Source organism: Anabrus simplex, chromosome 5 (genome assembly GCF_040414725.1).
Source record: "Anabrus simplex isolate iqAnaSimp1 chromosome 5, ASM4041472v1, whole genome shotgun sequence".
In the NCBI taxonomy this organism is placed as follows: Eukaryota; Metazoa; Arthropoda; class Insecta; order Orthoptera; family Tettigoniidae; genus Anabrus; species Anabrus simplex.
This window is the reverse complement of record NC_090269.1, coordinates 20279451-20298661: the sequence shown is the minus strand read 5'-3', so window position 1 is coordinate 20298661 and position 19211 is coordinate 20279451. Positions and strand designations below refer to the sequence as shown.

Genomic DNA, 19211 nt, shown 5'->3' with positions numbered 1-19211 from the left:
TAGAATTAAGAAACGAAGAGGAATGCAAAAATATGGTACATACGATTGAAGAAAGTAACCCGCACCTGAAGGGAATCATTCCATACTCGTTCACGGCATTGAGGGTAATTTTCCAGGGAATGAATTGCTGGATTGCACCATAGATGGATTTTCAGTATGGTATGGTATAACTTACCTAACGTCCTCTTCTTTTGCCTGGCTGGTCAGACGGTAGAGCGATAGTCTGTCCGAAATATGGATCTAACAAATATCTGAAATTGAAATAGGACGGGTACTAACAACTATACGTGAAAGAGGATCCAAAGATGAGGGATGGAAAAGTATAATCCACGAAAACACAAAATGAAGGTTAAAATTCCCCCACCAAAAAATATTAAAAACATTAAGTAAAACAAGAAACACTACTTTTTAACAAAATAGCCTTGAAAGTTGGGGGTCTCTGCCCGAATCATGTGAAAGTCTTTATCATTCTTGGAACCGTGAGAAAGTAACATGGCATGATTTTATTTAACAAATAAGTTTGAACACTGTAGATAATAATAATAATAATAATTTCGTGTGGATATTTCTAGCCGAGTGCAGCCCTTGTAAGGCAGATCCTCCGATGAGGGTGGGCGGCATCTGCCATGTGTAGGTAACTGCGTGTTATTGTGGTGGAGGATAGTGTTATGTGTGGTGTAACACTGTGGATGACTTCATTTAAAACGTTCGAATACATGAGATTAGGAATGTAAGATTCGCTCATTATTTCCACTATTATGACTCCTAATGGTTAGGGAACTAAAACGTAAAACACACACTGGTTTTGGAACACTATAATACCCCGAAAAGATCGCTGACTCGACAACTGACGCGATTCCAGATACAATGACATGAGTACGGAAACTCACATCCCTTAAAAATGAACCACTCGTGCTTACCCTATTGAAATTTGAACAACACAATTACAACAAAACAATAAAACACATGGACGTCCACACTCACAAAATTATTCCACTAGACCTGAAATAAATACATAAAAACCGCTTGTCCTGACGGGTTGGTGACATCTCCAGCAACTGGTCTATCAAAGGTAGGCGGTCATTAGCCCCCATGTGGACCACCAGATATGGCAAGGTCATTGAGTATCAGCCTTAATTTCAAACATGGCCCTTTAACTGGCTGCAAATATAAAACAAACAAAAATACAAATCCATTTACACGGCGAGGCATTCGCAGCTGTAAATCATCTATCATCACGGCCATAAGCTTCCCTCTTTCTCTCGTGATTTAAGGGCTCCCTTTTCAAATAGGCGAATGTGTCTCTCTTCTCAACTAGGCGAATGGTTGTTTCATAGCTCGCATGGAGAGACTTTACGGTACAGGCAATAAGAGCCTTTCAAAATTGCACATAACAAATATCACATTAATCTGGTGCATTTTTCCCAGACTCGCTAATCACATCAGATAGGCCTCCATGTATAATCTACCATCAGGCTATCTAAAACATGTTCAATGTCCCTGAATTTCACATTCAACAGGGCCCTCTTCAAGCCTCATGTGCAGCTGAGAATTAGCCTGCCGGAATTTCTTCGAAAACCCTATTTAGTGAACGATGGGGCTGCAGTGCCCACAGCTGAAAATCTCATGCATTACTCTAACCTAACATGCCGTTCCTAGTCTTAGATTGTCTGACACTCACAATGGTACTCTCCCATTTCGATTATAAGGCACTTCGTCCTTAGCTACTGGATGATATTAACGTTTCAAATTATCGTAAATTAAGACAAAACAAGAATAACCTTATATTACATGTAAGTAGAACAGACCTAACTAACACATTATTCTCGTCCTCGATAACCCCTACAAAGATTGAAACACTGAGATACCACATGCAATGGTCCAAAACCTATTTACAATTACCAAACAATGAAAACTGCCATAAGGCATAACTGATATTAATATTTACAGTAGTGTGAAATCTAACTCTTCCTAAACCATGCTAGAAATGGTATTCAAAACGTATCTGTTGCGATTAAACCGTCGCTCATCCTTCCTGGCTGCCTGGCATGCTGAACAGGTACCTAGCAACGTCCGCCGTCACAGGTCCTCGGGTCGACTCTCGGCCGGGGTCCGTGATTGTTGCCTGCTGCTTGCTGCTTGCTGGCTTCGTTCCGTTGTAGGATATTTTATCGTAGGAAGATAAATTTTTATACGATGATCTATTCGTCGTGAAGTTGGATTACCGATTACTGGAATCAGTGCAGGTTGATAATTTAATGAATAACTTCCAGTATTGAAATATATGAGTTGAAAATGCTGTTCTGTTTCAGTGAAGCTAGTTGAAGCTCAGTCAATCTATATAAACACTTAGTCACTCCGACACCCGATTACGAGTTACCGTAGCCTGCAGCTCCCTATTGATTATTCGCACAAAATAGTCTACCTAATGTTATTACATTTACTTGCCTCATAGTTTCAAGCAAGACGAGCTTAATAAATTCTCTCTCTATTGTCTACGGGCACTTCTCCTATACTGTCTTTGTTCAGGTGCTAGGTTTCGACGATACGCACCATAACATGTTCAGAGTTCAACAGTGCCCCTCTTCACATCTCACAGTCCTTTTTTAAGTTCCAAGAGGGACGCGGTACGAGGGAGATCCCCAACAAACATTGCCTTCTCCTTTGTGCCAAGTAAGCTCCAGTTCCCATGCTCCATAAAAATGTGAATATTAATGTCAGAGCACCAAAATTTTCAGCTAAAGACATTTGAAAAATTACATAACACTTCTCTGTTTTACACTCGCAAACAGCAGTTGACTGGCGTAATTTGCACAACCAAACAGTGATAAGATCCCCTGCTATTCTACTGGCGGGATTGAGTTAGGTAATTCCTCTAACTTCTGTCTCTGCCACAAGCCTCGTTCTTGTCTCATACGAAAACCACACCGGTGCATGGGGCTGGCCTACTATACTACTACCCTGAGCGTTCGCGGGCTTTTCGAGATTTCATACCTCGGTGTCGGTAAATAATATTATTTCAGCGTCCGGTTCCATGGCTAAATGGTTAGCGTGCTGGCCCTTGGTCACAGGGGTCCAGGGTTCGATTCCCGGCTGGGTCGGGAATTTTAACCATAATTAGTTCATTTCACTGGCACGGGGGATGGGTGTATGTGTCGTCTTCATCATCATTTTTCATCTTCATCACGACGCGCAGGTCGCCTACGGGAGTCAAATCAGAAACCTACATCTGGTGAGCCGAACTTGTCCTCGGACACTCCCGGCGCTAAAAGCCGTACATTTCATTTCATTTCACGCGACCGAATTAACAAAGTAACCTTGCTTTTTCGAAAAGGGAAATTTTCTCCGCCAATCCTATTGCATCATTCTTCTTAATATAACATTAAGAGCATCCCTGATTTTTTTCCAGTATAGTTCTGATACACTCTGTATATTCTCCTAATTTGGAAGCAGGATTTTTGAGTGGAGGGTTAATTTATTATGAAATTACAAAAGGTAAAATCAATTTATAACCACCCTATTCTGTTGAATGAGCCCTTATGAAAAGTATGTAGACAAATAGCTGATTGACATATGAAAGTTCTGATGTATAGATTTCTTAATATTATTGTTGACACATTAATCGAAATTATATTCTGGCTGATACATGTTCACCCCATATTGCTAAAATTGACAGGACTTACAACGCGCACTCAAAAATAACACCTATGCAATAATGAAACTGGCAAACGCACACACACCTTCCCTGTCTAACAAAGCAGAACGAAATAAAACAAACATTGCGATTATTTTATTTTTCTACCATTATTTGTTCCTGCCAGATAAATCTACCTGCAGTGGAAATCCTCTGCTGTTTCAAGAATAGAAAAACTACACGGGGAGCATAAAATGATGATAATACCGGAAGAAGTTGTACATTGACTTCCTTTTAAGGTGCTGTATGAACTTTAATATGTATTCCAGCTTTCATGTACTGTGGAATAGATTCGTACAAAACCTCAAGTGGATTTGAGGTTAAAGTTGCATGTGCCTGTATCATAAGCCGATGCTTCAGATGAAATGACCATGCTTTCTTTTTTAAGATTTAGGACTTCAGCCAGTAGGTTTGGAAGCTAATATCTAAATTAGTACAATAGTACACATTTAATATAAAGCCAGGAAGATGACTGAAGAATCAGTAAAAGGCAAACTTGTAAATTATTTCACGAAGAAAATGGAAGAATAAATTAAATTTTTAGCTATAATTGTGTACCAGTTTTTTAGACCTTGCTATTGGTTAAGTCGCTTGGGCAATACGATATTAATGATGTCTTAATTACTTCCCAATATTACTTTTACTTTCTCCAAATGTACTACTTTTAGTGCTTATCTATTGAAAAATATAACCTGTTTCAGTTAGAATAAACGTTTTCCAACTGCTTGGCGAATGGTCCAGGTTGATGCCTTCGATTCAGAAGGTCCCGGGTTCTATTCCAGGCAGGATCGGAGATTTTAATCGTATTTGATTAACTCTTCTGGCTCGAAGACTGGCTGTTTGTGTTTGTCCCAACACTCTCCTCTGAATATTCACACAACATACCACGCTGCCCACCACTACAGAAACACGCAATAGTGACAGCATTCCTCTACATGGAGTTGTCAGGAAGGGCAACTGACCGTAAAACAGGGGTTTTGTGTGTTGTTGTGGTGGTGGTGGTGGGGGGGGGGCAAGGGGGAACAGTCGCACCCGCGACTCCACCGGTGTGGGAAAAGTGGTATAAGAAGATTTACAAGAAACGTTTAGTGCAAACCTACGCAAGGCAGACTACTTAAGCCTTAAATACAGTATACTGTAGGCTGCGAAGAGTGACCATTAAGGAAATAATGGATATGAAGAGCATTATGAGAACGAGGTTTTTCTGTAGCAGCGACGATATGGATATGCAGTCCATCAGAACAATTTTCGTTATGTCCATTTCCCCATGCTTATGTGTAAGGGAGAATTAACCTTACCGAACCGTACTGGAGGAATGTATGTTTGCACAAGGTATTTAGGCACTCATGCAGTCTAATGTATTTAAGGTTCACTTCACTTTACACACAACGAAAGCAAAATGGACGCAAGGAAAGCAAAATGGACACAGCTAACATTGTTCTGACGGACTGCATATCCATGCGTGGTTAGGAGGCGTGACCAGCCTTAAGAAGAGCATTGTGTGATAGATGGCGTTTTTTCTTAAGCGACGATATGTGATAACTAGGGCTCGGGAGTTGAGGAAAATTCCTTTACTTCTCGAGTGTCCAAAGACGAGGCCTAACATAATATATGTTCATTCTGGATCATTGCAGGCCAGAAAATGGTGGGTTTTATTTGCCTTTTCTGCCTTTTTCGGCTTATTGTTTTTCATCCTTTTTAGGTCTTAACGGCTTTTTTGCAACTCCACCTTCTTTCGACTGCATTTCTACTGCCCATTCTCAATTTGAGTGATCAATAGCTCATCCATCACCTCTTAAACATCTTTCTTTCTAGTAAATACATATATTTGAACCATATATGAAAAGAGAGAAAATTATATAAAAATGAAATGAAATAGAAAAATGGAACTTGAAAGAACTGCAAAATAAGTGAAATATTGAAAGGAAAACATTTTGATGTGATGTGTTCGAAGAGAAGGGTCTCACTTGTTCAAGTATGAACCCCTAACATCCGTTGATGTGGAGAGAAGTTCCTCGATGTTTCGGAACGTGCTGTCTGAAAACCCCTAAGAACATGGATATGACTATTGTCATCTACTGCAAAGCCAACTGAAGTAAGGTTTCCGAATTCCGATTTCTGTAACCCTAGTGTGGTTAAGCCAAATATGATTCCAGGAAGTTCTCATATTCACACGACATGTGGATTAATATGTCTGAAGGAATGATTAGCATTTGAACCATGTCGGCCCTCAGGTTCAATGTCCACATCGATATCTCGGCGCACCACCACCGACTGGTAAAATGTGCCTTCGGCTCTCGTTGCCGCTATAAACCGAAGGTAATGGATCAGTGTGACTTCAGCAGAAGTGCAGGATGCCTCGCAGACATATGCGGGAACAGTACCGTCAAATGAGTGAGTTGAAAAAAGTGCGCATTATTGGCATGAGAGAACGTGGATGCTTCCATACGGGAAGATGCTGCCCGTGTGGGACGAAGTGTATCGGCAGTGCAACGGGTGTGTTCAGAATGGTTTACACTCGTTGGCTGAATGTTCAGCATACTGACCTTCGGTTCAGAGGGTCCCGGGTTAGATTCCCGGCCGGTTCGGGGATTTTAACCTTCATTGGTTAATTCCAATGGCCCGGGGGCTGGGTGTTTGTGATGTCCCCAACATCCCTGCAACTCACACACCATACATAACACTATCCTCCACCACAATAACACGCAGTTACCTACAAATGGCAAATGCCGCCCACCCTCATCAGAGGGTCTCCCTTACAAGGGCTGCACTCGGCTAGAAACAGCCACACGAAATTAAAGAATGGTTTACAGAAGGCCGTAGAACACGACGAGATGGGTCTGATCGCACCACCCAGACATCCCCCGAGAAGATCGACACCTCATCCGAATGGCATTGCAGGACAGATCTGTGTCCTCCTCAGCTCTGGCGCAACAGTGAAACAGTTTTAACACATCGTATACTATCAGAAGTGACAGTCCGTTGCCCATTATTACGGTCTGGGTTACCGGCGCGTCGTCCACTTCTCCGCCTACCTTTCACTATTGTGCATAAACATGCTAGACTGCAATAGTGTTTGGAACGACGTCACTGGGGACGGGAATGGCAGCAGATAGTGTTTTCGGACGAATCCAGGTTCTGTTTGTTTGAAAATGATGGCCGCATTTTGGTTCGCCACAGACAGGGAGAGAGGCATCACATTGACTGCATTCGCACAAGACATACAGCGTCGACTTAAGGCCTTATGGTGTGGGGTGCTATTGGGTACAACCAAAAATCACAGTTGGTGCGTGTCCAGGGCACTGTGACCAGTTTTACTAAGTGAATGACATCCTGCTACCCGTAGCCATACCCTTTCTGCACGATACCCCAGACGCCATATTTCAGAAGGACAATGGGCGACCACATGTTGCTGCACGAACACGTGCCTTTCTGTTGTCACAGGATGCCAGACTGTTGCCTTGGCCCGCCCGATCACCGGACTTGTCGCCAATCGATAATGTGTCGGATATGGTGAAATAACGGATGCGGCGCTGTGACCCAATGCCAACCACCAAAGATGAACTGTGGAACCCGGTGTATGCAGCATGGATGGCTATACCCCAGGACGCCATTCGCGTCGATGCCATTACGCATGGAACAAGGTATCAGTGTCCATGGAGGACGCTGTGCCTACTAGGCAACAGGACACATGCTGAATCTAGGTGACTGACATGCTAATCGTTTCTTCATAACATACTAATGAACATGTCCTGTGAATATGAACTTCCTGTCTCTAGTCTTTCAAGGTGTTCTGCTTTTTATGAACATGAGTGTACTAATTGCATTTTCTTTCTCTTCTTCCTTTTACTGAACTCATTCTACGTGGAAAAAAATTCTAAATTTTGCAATTACTTTTTTAACAAACAAGTAATTCTTTTTTTAAAATTATGTTGACCTGAATTTTTATTCTGTCTGAAGGCAGAAGTATTTCACTCATATATACAGTATTTGCACTGTATGTTGAATACCACGAGAATTTTGCCTTTTTCATTATATTTCGTCATTAAATATGTGATTACAAGTAAAATTATGAATAAATTTGGATCGCAATTTTTACGTCCTTTTTGCTAGTTTTAGGTCATTATATATATAATTCTAGGTCTCTTCTTTGGCACTTATTAGGTCTTCAACTTCCGAGCCTTAGTGACAACCCATAACACATTTACGATAATATTTCAAGGGTTTCTGAATATTTTGTGTGCCCGATAGCAACAAGACTCTTTCAAAAGATGTACTAAAAATATCGAAATGTGTTAATTGTGCCTTAGATTTATTTTATTATAATTCCATTTCTCGAATTATCTTGTCGTTATCATACTGTATATGCTTAATTTACTAAGTCCTGTGTAATACATTTTATTCTTTAGAAGAAGGTCAATTTGAAGCTAAGATAAAAGGCAGCTGGATCTCCTCTTAACTAAACTGTTGTAAGCTGGTCAGGGAACTGCTATCAAACCTTGCAGATGTTCGCTGCGGTTACTTGGCGTTTGCCGTAACTTCCACGCCAGGAAACATTCAGTTAACTAGACCTCAGCTTGGACCGTGGTCAATGTCAAGTCCTCCATGTTATTGCTGAAAGTATGCTCTATAGAAATTGTCTGTTCTTGTTACTGCAAGGATGTTGGTTTGATCATCTTTGGAAGAGGGAGAAAATTAGATAATTGAAACTGGCTGGCGCAATTCATCGCGTACCCCGGATTATTCTCTTCAAATAGAAAACTCTTCTTAGACACTCTTTCATGGGATCTGAAGGGTTCCTCAGCAAATGTAGGAGGTTATATGATTAAAATAAATTTCGTATTGGCTGAGAAAGGATGTGGAGTTGATGACTTGCCAGTGGAAATTTAAAAAGATTTAGGAAATAAGGGTATAAAAATAATAACATCAATAACAGAATATACGAGAGAGGACAGTAGCCTGATGAATTTCTCACTACAATTATGGTCCCTATAGTAAAGAAGAGTAACGCAGTTAAATTTGAAATAACAGAACTAAAATTCTCATTACCCATACAGCAAAAGTACTGCTTAGAGTGGAGACTATAAAGTAAGTTAGATGAATTCATAATGGAAGAGCAGTATGGATTTGGGAAGGGGTCAAGAGATGTTATTGGATCATTAAGAACCATTGGAGAAAGATATATTGAGAAAGGAAGGTTGGTGTTTGTGGTTTTTAATTGATCTTGAAAAACCATTTCACAGAGTACAAATGGGAGAAATTAATGGACATACTGAAGAAAAAAGAGTAGATTGCAAAGAAAGAAGACTGGTAGAGAATACATAAATCAAACAGTTCGGGTAAGAGTAGGACAAAATTTGTCGGGAGGAGGAAAAATTGGTAAAGGAGTCACACAAAGTTGTTGTCATTAACCAACCTTGTTTAATATATACCGTGAGGAAATAATTCGAAGTTGTTATCAAGGTAAGCAAGGTGTTAATGTGGGAGGAAAGAAAATTGAATGCATTACATTTGCTGATGACCTTGTGGTCCTAATAGAAACCGAGAAAATGATGATCATGCTGGAAAAATTGACCAGATCATGTGAAAACTTTCGTATGAAAATTAACGGAAAGTAGACTAAGGCAATCATCATGAATAAAAAGGATGTAACAACAAATAAAGTTCTCTCAGGTGAAGAAATAGAACAAGTATCTGCGTTCAGATATTTAGGAAGCTCAATCGGAAGTGATTGTTTGGATGAGGTGAAGAGTAGGAAGCACACATGAAGCAAAGGGTACTGATGAGTGGGCCAATGAATATGGACCTTAAGAAGAGATCAGTGAAGTGCTTTGTATGGAGCGTTATTCTTTATGGGTCTGAGACTTGGAATTTGTGAAGGAAGGAAGAAAGACATTTGATTTCCCTTACCGCCTGTTTCATATAAACATTGAAAAGTAGGGGGGGGAGGGGCAAACTGCAGTCTTGCCTGACTCCTTTACGGACTGCTGCTTCTTTTTCAAAGCTCTCGATTCTTACCACTGCAGACTGATTTTTATACACCCGATCACCTTCAGAATCTCAAATAGCTCGCTCCAATCAACATTATCGATTGCCCTTTCTAGATCTACGAATGCCATGTATGTGGGCTTATCCCTCGATCCTCTAAGACGTAAAGTGAGAATTGTTTCACGTGTTCCTACATTTCTTTTAAAGCCAAACTGATATTCTGTAGGATTGCGTAAATACCTCATGCAAAAATACATCTCTACAGTAGAGTAAGGTTCTTTTACACGTAAGCATAGGAACATGAACACAAAATTGTGAATGTAAGTTACCAGTACGAGCAGAGATGTATAAAGATAAGAAAAGTTGCTAAGGATTTGCCAAAACGACTACTTTTTAGCCAGATTATCTCCAGATATTGGAGTGCCAGCAGTCAGCACAACAAAGTCGTCAGCCGTTCTGCTTGGGTGTTATGACTAGGAAGACACCAAAAGCCATACGCCATTTCATTTTTTACTTCATAATCAGGCATCTCTTGCATTTCGAGGTCTGTACCATCTCATAAATCATCAATCAATCAAACTGAACATATGTCAGGTACATTTTTATTATAATATGCTGTTGAACAAATGAAATATAATCAATGTGATAATGAATCAGTGCACACTTCCTATCACGTCCGAGACTAATGGCATTCATAAGAAACCTAGAGGGGACTTTCGATTACAACTTCTGTGAATAAATTTAAAATTAACGACCTGCAGATATGTCTACACACCACTAAGGAAATTCTGCTTCAAGAACTGTGCAAGGTCACACATTTAACTGTTTAGGTAAGTAGGTATTTCAATCAGTTTCATGAAGTGGCTAATTATGTCAATATTTCACCCTGGGACGCTGGTACAGTAGTCAAGCCACATGATTCGCAACCCGAGTGTCCTCCGTTTGGATCCTACAGACTGCGGGTGGGAATTTCATCAGTTTATAGAGACGGGAAAGGTATCCGGCTTTAAACCCTCAGTCAAGTCCTAATCCCAGTCTGAAAGCTCCTCCAGCCATAAATAAAACGTGGGAATGCAGTGTACGAAAAGAATGACTATCTGTATTATTCACTTCACTTGGGTAAATGGTTAGCGTGCTGGCCTTTGATCACACGGTTCCTGGTCCGATTCCCGGCAGGGTCGGAAATTTTAACTATCATTGGTTAATTTCTCTTGACTGGGTGTATGTATCGCCTTCATCATCATTTCTTCCTCATCACGACGCGCTGGTCGCCTACGGGTGTCAAATCAAAAGACCTGCACCTGGTAAGCCAAACACGTCTTCGGACACTCCAAGCACCAAAAGCCATACGCCATTTCATGTTTTACTTCATAATCAGGCATCTCTTGCATTTCGAGATCTGTACCATCTCATAAATCATCAATCAATCAAACTGAACATATGTCAGGTACATTTTTATTATAATATGCTGCTGAACAAATGAAATTTTAAGTAAATTATTACCACTGAAAAATTAAACCTGTAATGAACACTGAGTGATATCCTGTCAGCTATTGATTTACAAGTGTAGCTTGAGTCTAAATGCGTTTATCCACATGCAAATCGGCGTTGAAAATTATAATGCATGCACACAACCTGTAGCGCAGTTGTCCTACGTAAATATAGACACATCTCATACATTACAACTCTGTTGCTGTGGTGAATGAAAACTCTATACAGCTCGAATAATCACAAAAGGGGTTCAGAACACTCGTTTTGAATCACTTGTTTCCAGTTAAATTATCATCGGGCCTGAGGTATGACAAACAAAATATAATATCCAAGTTAAAGTAAGAGAGTAATTCTTCAAAATATTTAGGTAGTGTTTTATTCAAATATTCACAAAATATTGTAAGAATAACTTCGATTTCAAAGTAGTTGAATATTTATCAAATCATTCTAATCCCTAATTCATTTTATATAAACGAGGCTTGCCCCTAGCATTCTGTGATCAATATCGTCGTGCTCCTTCTCCTTTTCCGACCGCAGTGAATGTAAGTTACTAAAGAATAACGTTTCGATTGAAAAGCAATTAAGTCTACTGTGTTCGATATTCCAAAAATCGAATTCTCGTGCATCCCAACGTAATCTTAGACTATGCCTCTCAGGACGAAGACTTCGGGAAGTTCTGTTCGAACAATGTTGCATTGCTTCCTCCCTGGTGAATTATTGACATGGCTAGGGTTCATCAAAATATTTCTGTAACGTAGCGCGACGAAATGTGTGATGGAGGTGTAACTGTAGCAACCGTGCAGGCAGTACGGATGGATGGTCAGACAATGTTACCTAGCAAGCGCACAGGATATGTCTTATGGCTGGTGCCATCTGAAATTAGTAGCCGTTGTTGGATGACCTGGAGGCATATTTATGATAATTTGATTTTCGCAAAGGTAAAAGCGGTTTCCTTTTATCCCCCGCTTAGTAACCAATTTACTTATCCTCAAAACATTTACAGAAGAGGGCTAGCATCGGAATTGGAATCCAGAATCATCGGCAACGACTTGAGTTTATTAACTTCAATTGTAACGTATTTAATTTTTTGAATGTATAATACCTACCTTGCACGGCCACAACACGTCCAACAGGACGACAGATACATTTCCTTAACACGCAGTTAAGCCAAGTGTACTATACTCTCTTATATATAAGCGTGCCACACACGGGACGATTTAGTTGACGAATTGCATGTGCAGTTCTAACGCCGTGACCTTATAATGAGCTAATCGCACACAATCAAAATCCAACGGCCAATTCCAATGTCCTTGGAAACCATCGAAACTTTTGAAAGAAGGTGTTGTGTTCCAGGAGGACAGTCATGTTCTTTGTTACGCACACAATATTGCACAAGATGATGGGGTAGATCGTAATACACCCACTATCGTTAACGAAAATGGTGGCATGTAATTTCCACAATTTGTTGTCTAAAGAATTTTTGAATGTCAAAAACATTAAACCGTTCAAACTCGTTTAATTAGTGCTTTGTCCGAGTGAACTGGGTACATTCTGCGAGTCATGTTGATGTGAGTCTAAATTCAGTAAATGGTAAGTTCCAACCGCGCCGTTGGCAACACTGAACTTTGTTTTCTATTCATTCCCATTTTTACAAGAGCCAAGTGTAAGGCTGTGCCTGAATCAACATAATCCTGACGTCCCTCCAGAAGGACGAGGGAAATTAATCAGTTAATTAATTATACCCGAACGTATTTCCTGATTCCTGGCAGCATTCGATGTGCAAATGTAGAAGGTCCGTTTTGTTTCAACAATAATATAACAACATAAGCTGACCTGCTTAGTGCGTGGAAAATGTAACTGAGATTTTCTTATTGCAAAATTAATTCAGGATTACCTAGATCAGGGCCTCTCAGGGTGCATGCGCTTGGTGCATGCACTGTGCACGGTGCAAAAGACGACTTCGCTTGGTTGACCAGAGTGCAGACCACCCCACTCCTCGATTTGGAGCAATAGCGCTTACTCTCTCTTTCCGCACGCCTGTCTTGCTCGCTCCCCCTGTCTCCCTCTTCCACACTTGCCCCGTAGCGCTCCAAATCCGAGCTGAGTTGCGCTGAGTAGAGCCGAGCTTAGCCGAGCTTAGCCGAGCTTAGCCGAGTAGCCCAGAGACGAAGCATTGGTCCGAGACAAGCCGAGCGCGACCGATGCACAGTGCACGGAGCTCTTGCGCCTCGATTTGCACGCGTGACATTTTGGGCGTTTGAGAGGCCCTGACCTGGATCGATAAAATGATTGGTCTCTACCTTTCCACCCCAGCGCCTCCGGAAAACTCTAAAAGTTAAAAGTTGAAACTGCCAGCAAGGATAAATAAAATTTCGTATCTAAATGAGCGTAGGTTGAAACTGCCAGCAAGGATAAATAAAATTTCGTATCTAAATGAGCGTAGTTCTACTTAAACAGGATTTTAAAATTGTCAGAACGATCAACTAAATATATAGAAAAATGTGCAATATTCTTCTATTAGAGGTAACATTCCGCAAATGCATAAAATATTCATGTTCAGTCAAACAAGGCAATCTCCTCTATTTTACGTGCAGACCAATCCTTGGAAATATTCTCCACCCTGTACGGTAGTATTATACTAGAATCCAAAACTTATTTTGTGAACACTGTCCGCCTGCTGCAATTCGTATAGCAATAGCCTATTGGAAATTGTTCTTTCATTTTTATAGCATTCTGCTATGTAACCGTTAGTCATTGAGTTCCAGCTGAAACGAGGAAACAACCGTTTTATTCTAAAATATACTTTAAATATAATAGAATGCAGATAAAGCCTAACCGCAGGACATCCAATACTCCTCCACACCAACGCTCAACTCTATACGAAGTATCACAGAAGCAATGTAATTTCTGTACATTTGCAATATAATTTAGTTCCACGTAACTGGTCATTGGGTATGTCCAAAGGTCATAGGTTAACGCAGACGTATGCCTCATATTTGAATGTTATAGAGTTACGCTCATACATTATGGATTTTAAAGCATTTTGCTTTTACAGCTATCGATTGGTTATGGATATTGAGAGGAGTAAAAAAATGTTCCCCGGGACCTAGGCCCGGTGCTATTAATCTGCAAGTTTAAGCTTTCTTTTTAGAATGAGTGAGTACATGTATGTATTGATTAATGGGTCGAGCAACCCTACATGCTGTATAAGTATGATGAAATTAATGTTATACGTCAGACATGGAGTTGATTAATGGATCGTATTTGTGTGTTTCAGAGCACCGGGGTATCGTCTCTCCAGCCATAGTAGAGCATACTGCCACAGTGCATGTGGCTCAGGATGAGGGAGCCGTTCTTCTGTGTGTGGCACAAGGCTGTCCCACGCCCGAATACAGGTACAGAGAGAACATGTATTTATATTAAAGATTGTTATGCATGTCAGCAAACATTCTACGAGTCTACTTTGACAACTGTGCACCTCAGCAAAATTATACAGTACAACTTCGTTAGTTCGAAATTATGTATCTTTAGGTCATCACAACTGGTTTGATGCAGCTTCCATGCCACCCTATCTTGTGCTAAACTTTCCATTTCTATGTAACAACTACATCATATATCTACTTAATCTGTTCGTCATGTTCGTACCTTGGTCTACCACCTACACTTCCCTCAAAAACTAACTGAACAAGATGTGCCCTATAATTCTGTCCTTCTCGTCAAATTTCGCCAAATTTTCTCTCACCAGTTCAATTTAGTTCCCCTTCATTTGTGTTTCGATCTACCCATCTCACCGTCAACATTCTTCTATAACACCACATTTCAAAATCTTCTATTCTCTTTCTTTCTGAGCTAGTTATCGTCCGTGTTTCACTTTCATACAATCCCACGTTCCAGACGAAAGTCTTCAAAAACGTCTTTCTAATTCCTATATCAATGTTCGAAGTAAGCAAATTTATTTTCTTAACAAAGGCCTTCCTTGCTGTTAGTCTGCGTTTTATGTCCTCCTTACTTCTGTCATCATTTTACTACCCAAGTAACAATATTGATGTACTTCCGTAAAGACTTCATTTCATAATCGAATATCTCCTGTATCACCAGGCTTCATTCGACTGCACTCCATTACCTTTTTTGGATTTATTTATTTTCATCTTGTACTCCTCAAAAACTGTGTCCATACCATTCATCAATTACTCCCGATATTCTGCAGGCTCAGATAGAATAATAATATCATCGGCAAGTTTCAGAGATTTGATTTCATCTCCTTAGTTTGTGATTCATTTTTCAAATTCGTATTTTATTTCCTTTGTCGCCTGTTCTATGTAAACGTTGAAAAGGAGAAGATACAAACTGCAACCTTGCCTCACTCCTTTCTATATTGCTGCTGCTTTTTCATAATATTCGATTCTTATCATTGCAGACTGAATTTTTTTACAGATTGTATATAATTCTTTTTTCGCGGTATCTGATCCCGATCTCCCTTAGAATCCCAAATGCCTTGGTCCAATCAACATTATCGAATGCATTTTCTAGATTTACGAATGTCATGTACGTGGGCTTGTCCTTCTTAATTCGACCCACTAAGATCACACTTTAAGTCAGGATCGCTTCACTTGTTCCTATATTTTATTCTGAAGCCTAACTGACCTTCCGACTCAGCTTCAACTTGTTTTTCCATCTTATGTAAATAATACGTGTTAAAATTTTGCAAGCGTGAGATACTAAACGAATGGTGTGGTAGTTTTCACACTTGTCAGCACCTGATTTCCTGGGAATAGGTACAACAGCATTCTACCTAAAACCAACTGGTACTTCTCCTGTATCATATATCTTACACACTAAATCTAATAACCTCCCCATGTCTACGATTTCGAATGAAGTAATATCATTCATATACGACACTTACCCCCTTATAGGTAAATCAGTCAATACTGATCTGCATTTAGGGCAGTCGCCCAGGGGGCAGATTCCCTGTCTGTTGTTTTCCTAGCCTTTTCTTAAATGATTTCAATGACATTGGAAATTTATTGAACATCTCCCTTGGTAAGTTATTCCAATCCATAACTCTCCTTCTTATAAATGAATATTTGGCACAATTTGTCCTCTTGTATTCCAACTTTATCTTCATATTGTGATCTTTCCTACTTTTAAGGACATCTCTGATTCCACTCCTTTACTCATATCATTTATATATATATATATATATATATAAGAAAACATACCTCCTCTGCGAACCATGTGACCTTGCCGCGGTGGGGAGGCTTGCGTGTCCCAATGATGCAGATAGCCGAGCCGCAGGTGCAACCATATCGGATGGGTATCTGTTGAGAGACCAGACTAACGAATGGTTCATCGAAAGGGGGGTAGCAGCCTTACGGTTGTTGCAAGGGAGGCAGTCTAGATGATTGACTGATACGGCCTTGTAATAATACTCAACATGGCTTAGCTGTGTTGATACTGCTTTACGGCTGAAAGCAACGGGAAACTACAGCCGTAACCACCTCCCGAGGACATGCAGCTCTCTCTGTATGAAAGATGTACTGATGATGGCTTCCTCCCGGGTAAAATATTCCGGAGGTAAACTAGTCCCCCATTCGGATCTCCGGGTGGGGACTACACGAGAGGGGGCGATCATCAGGAAGATGGATACTGACATTCTGCGAGTCGGAGCGTGGAATGTTAGGAGTTTGAATCGTTGTGGTAGGTTAGAGAATCTGAAAAGGGAGATGGATAGGCTAAAGTTAGATGTAGTTGGTATAAGTGAAGTACGTTGGCAGGAAGAACAGGATTTTTGGTCAGGCGACTACCGAATTATCAACACAAAATCAAACAGGGGTAATGCAGGAGTTGGTTTAATAATGAATAAGAAAATAGGGCAGCGGACAAGCTACTACGACCAGCATAGTGAAAGAATTATTGTCGCCAAGATAGACACCAAACCAATGCCCACCACAATAGTGCAGGTCTATATGCCTACTAGTTCAGCGGATGATGAAGAAATTGAAAGAATATATGAGGAGATAGAAGATTTAATACAATATGTCAAAGGTGACGAGAATCTAATTGTGATGGGAGACTGGAACGCAGTGGTAGGCCAAGGAAGAAAAGGTAGCACAGTAGGAGAATTTGGATTGGGACAAAGGAACGAAAGAGGAAGTCGGCTCGTTGAATTCTGCACTGACCATAATTTAGTCCTCGCCAATACTTGGTTCAAACACCACAAACGACGGCTGTATACGTGGACGAGACCTGGAGACACTGGAAGGTATCAAATAGACTTCATTATGATTAGGCAGAGATTCAGAAACCAGGTGTTGGATTGCAAAACTTTCCCAGGAGCAGACGTGGACTCTGACCACAACTTGTTGGTCATGAAATGCCATCTGAAGTTGAAGAAATTGAAGAAAGGAAAGAATGCAAAAAGATGGGATCTAGACAAGTTGAAAGAAAAGAGTGTGATGGATCGTTTCAAGGAACATGTTGCACAAGGACTAAATGAAAAGGCCGAAAGAAACACAGTAGAGGAAGAGTGGAGAGTCATGAAAAATGAAGTCAGTAGGGCTGCTGAAGAAATGTTAGGAAGGAAGAAAAGATCAACTAAGAATCAGTGGATAACTCAGGAGATACTAGACCTGATTGATGAACGACGAAAATACAAGAATGCTAGAAATGAAGAGGGCAGAAAAGAATACAGGCGATTAAAGAATCAAGTGGATAGAAAGTGCAAGGTAGCTAAGGAAGAATGGCTGAAGGAGAAGTGCAAGGATGTCGAAGGCTGTATGGTCCTGGGAAAGGTAGATGCTGCATACAGGAAAATCAAGGAAACCTTTGGAGAAAGGAAATCTAGGTGCATGAATATTAAGAGCTCAGATGGAAAGCCACTTCTAGGGAAAGAAGACAAAGCAGAAAGATGGCAGGAGCATATCCAACAGTTGTATCAAGGTAACGATGTAGATAATTTCGTTCTGGAACATGAAGAGGCTGTTGATGCTGATGAAATGGGAGACCCAATTTTGAGGTCAGAGTTTGACAGAGCTGTGAGTGACCTAAATAGGAACAAGGCACCTGGAATTGATGATATTCCATCTGAATTACTGACTGCCTTAGGAGAAACCAGCATGGTAAGGTTATTTCATTTAGTGTGCAAGATGTATGAGACAGGAGACGTCCCATCCGATTTTCGGCAGAATGTTGTTATACCTATTCCCAAGAAAGCCGGTGCTGACAGGTGTGAAAACTACCGCACTATTAGTTTAGTATCTCATGCCTGGAAAATTTTAACACGTATTATTTACAGAAGAATGGAAAAACAAGTTGAAGCTGAGTTGGGAGAAGATCAATTTGGCTTCAGAAGAAATGTAGGAACACGTGAAGCAATCCTGACTTTACGTCTGATCTTAGAGGATCGAATCAAGAAGGACAAGCCCACGTACATGGCATTCGTAGATCTAGAAAAGGCATTCGATAATGTTGATTGGACCAGGCTATTTATGATACTGAAGATGATAGGGATCAGATACCGAGAACGAAGAATTATCTACAACCTGTATAAAAATCAGTCTGCAGTGATAAGAATCGAGGGCTTTGAAAAAGAAGCAGCAATCCAGAAAGGAGTGAGGCAAGGCTGCAGTTTGTCCCCTCTCCTTTTCAATGTTTACATAGAACAGGCAGTAAAGGAAATCAAAGAGAAATTTGGAAAGGGAATCACAGTCCAAGGAGAGGAAATCAAAACCTTGAGATTTGCCGATGATATTGTTATTTTATCTGAGACTGCAGAAGATCTCGAGAAGTTGCTGAATGGTATGGATGAAGTCTTAGGTAAGGAGTACAAGATGAAAATAAATAAGTCCAAAACAAAAGTAATGGAGTGCAGTCGAACGAAGGCAGGTGATATAGGAAATATTAGATTAGGAAACGAAGTCTTAAAGGAAGTAGATGAATATTGTTACTTGGGTAGTAAAATAACCAACGATGGCAGAAGTAAGGAGGACATAAAATGCAGACTAGCACAAGCAAGGAAGAGCTTTCTTAAGAAAAGAAA

General features: G+C 40.4%; 1 protein-coding gene across 1 annotated transcript in view; it reads left to right on the top strand.

Moving 5' to 3' along the window:
- LOC136874332 (cell adhesion molecule Dscam2) overlaps positions 1-19211 on the top strand; it is a 1095748-nt gene that overhangs the window by 483894 nt on the left and 592643 nt on the right. Inside the window, exon 4 of the mRNA XM_068227756.1 lies at positions 14451-14568. Within this exon, the coding sequence (XP_068083857.1) occupies positions 14451-14568 (118 nt within the window). The remainder of the gene's footprint in view (positions 1-14450; positions 14569-19211) is intronic.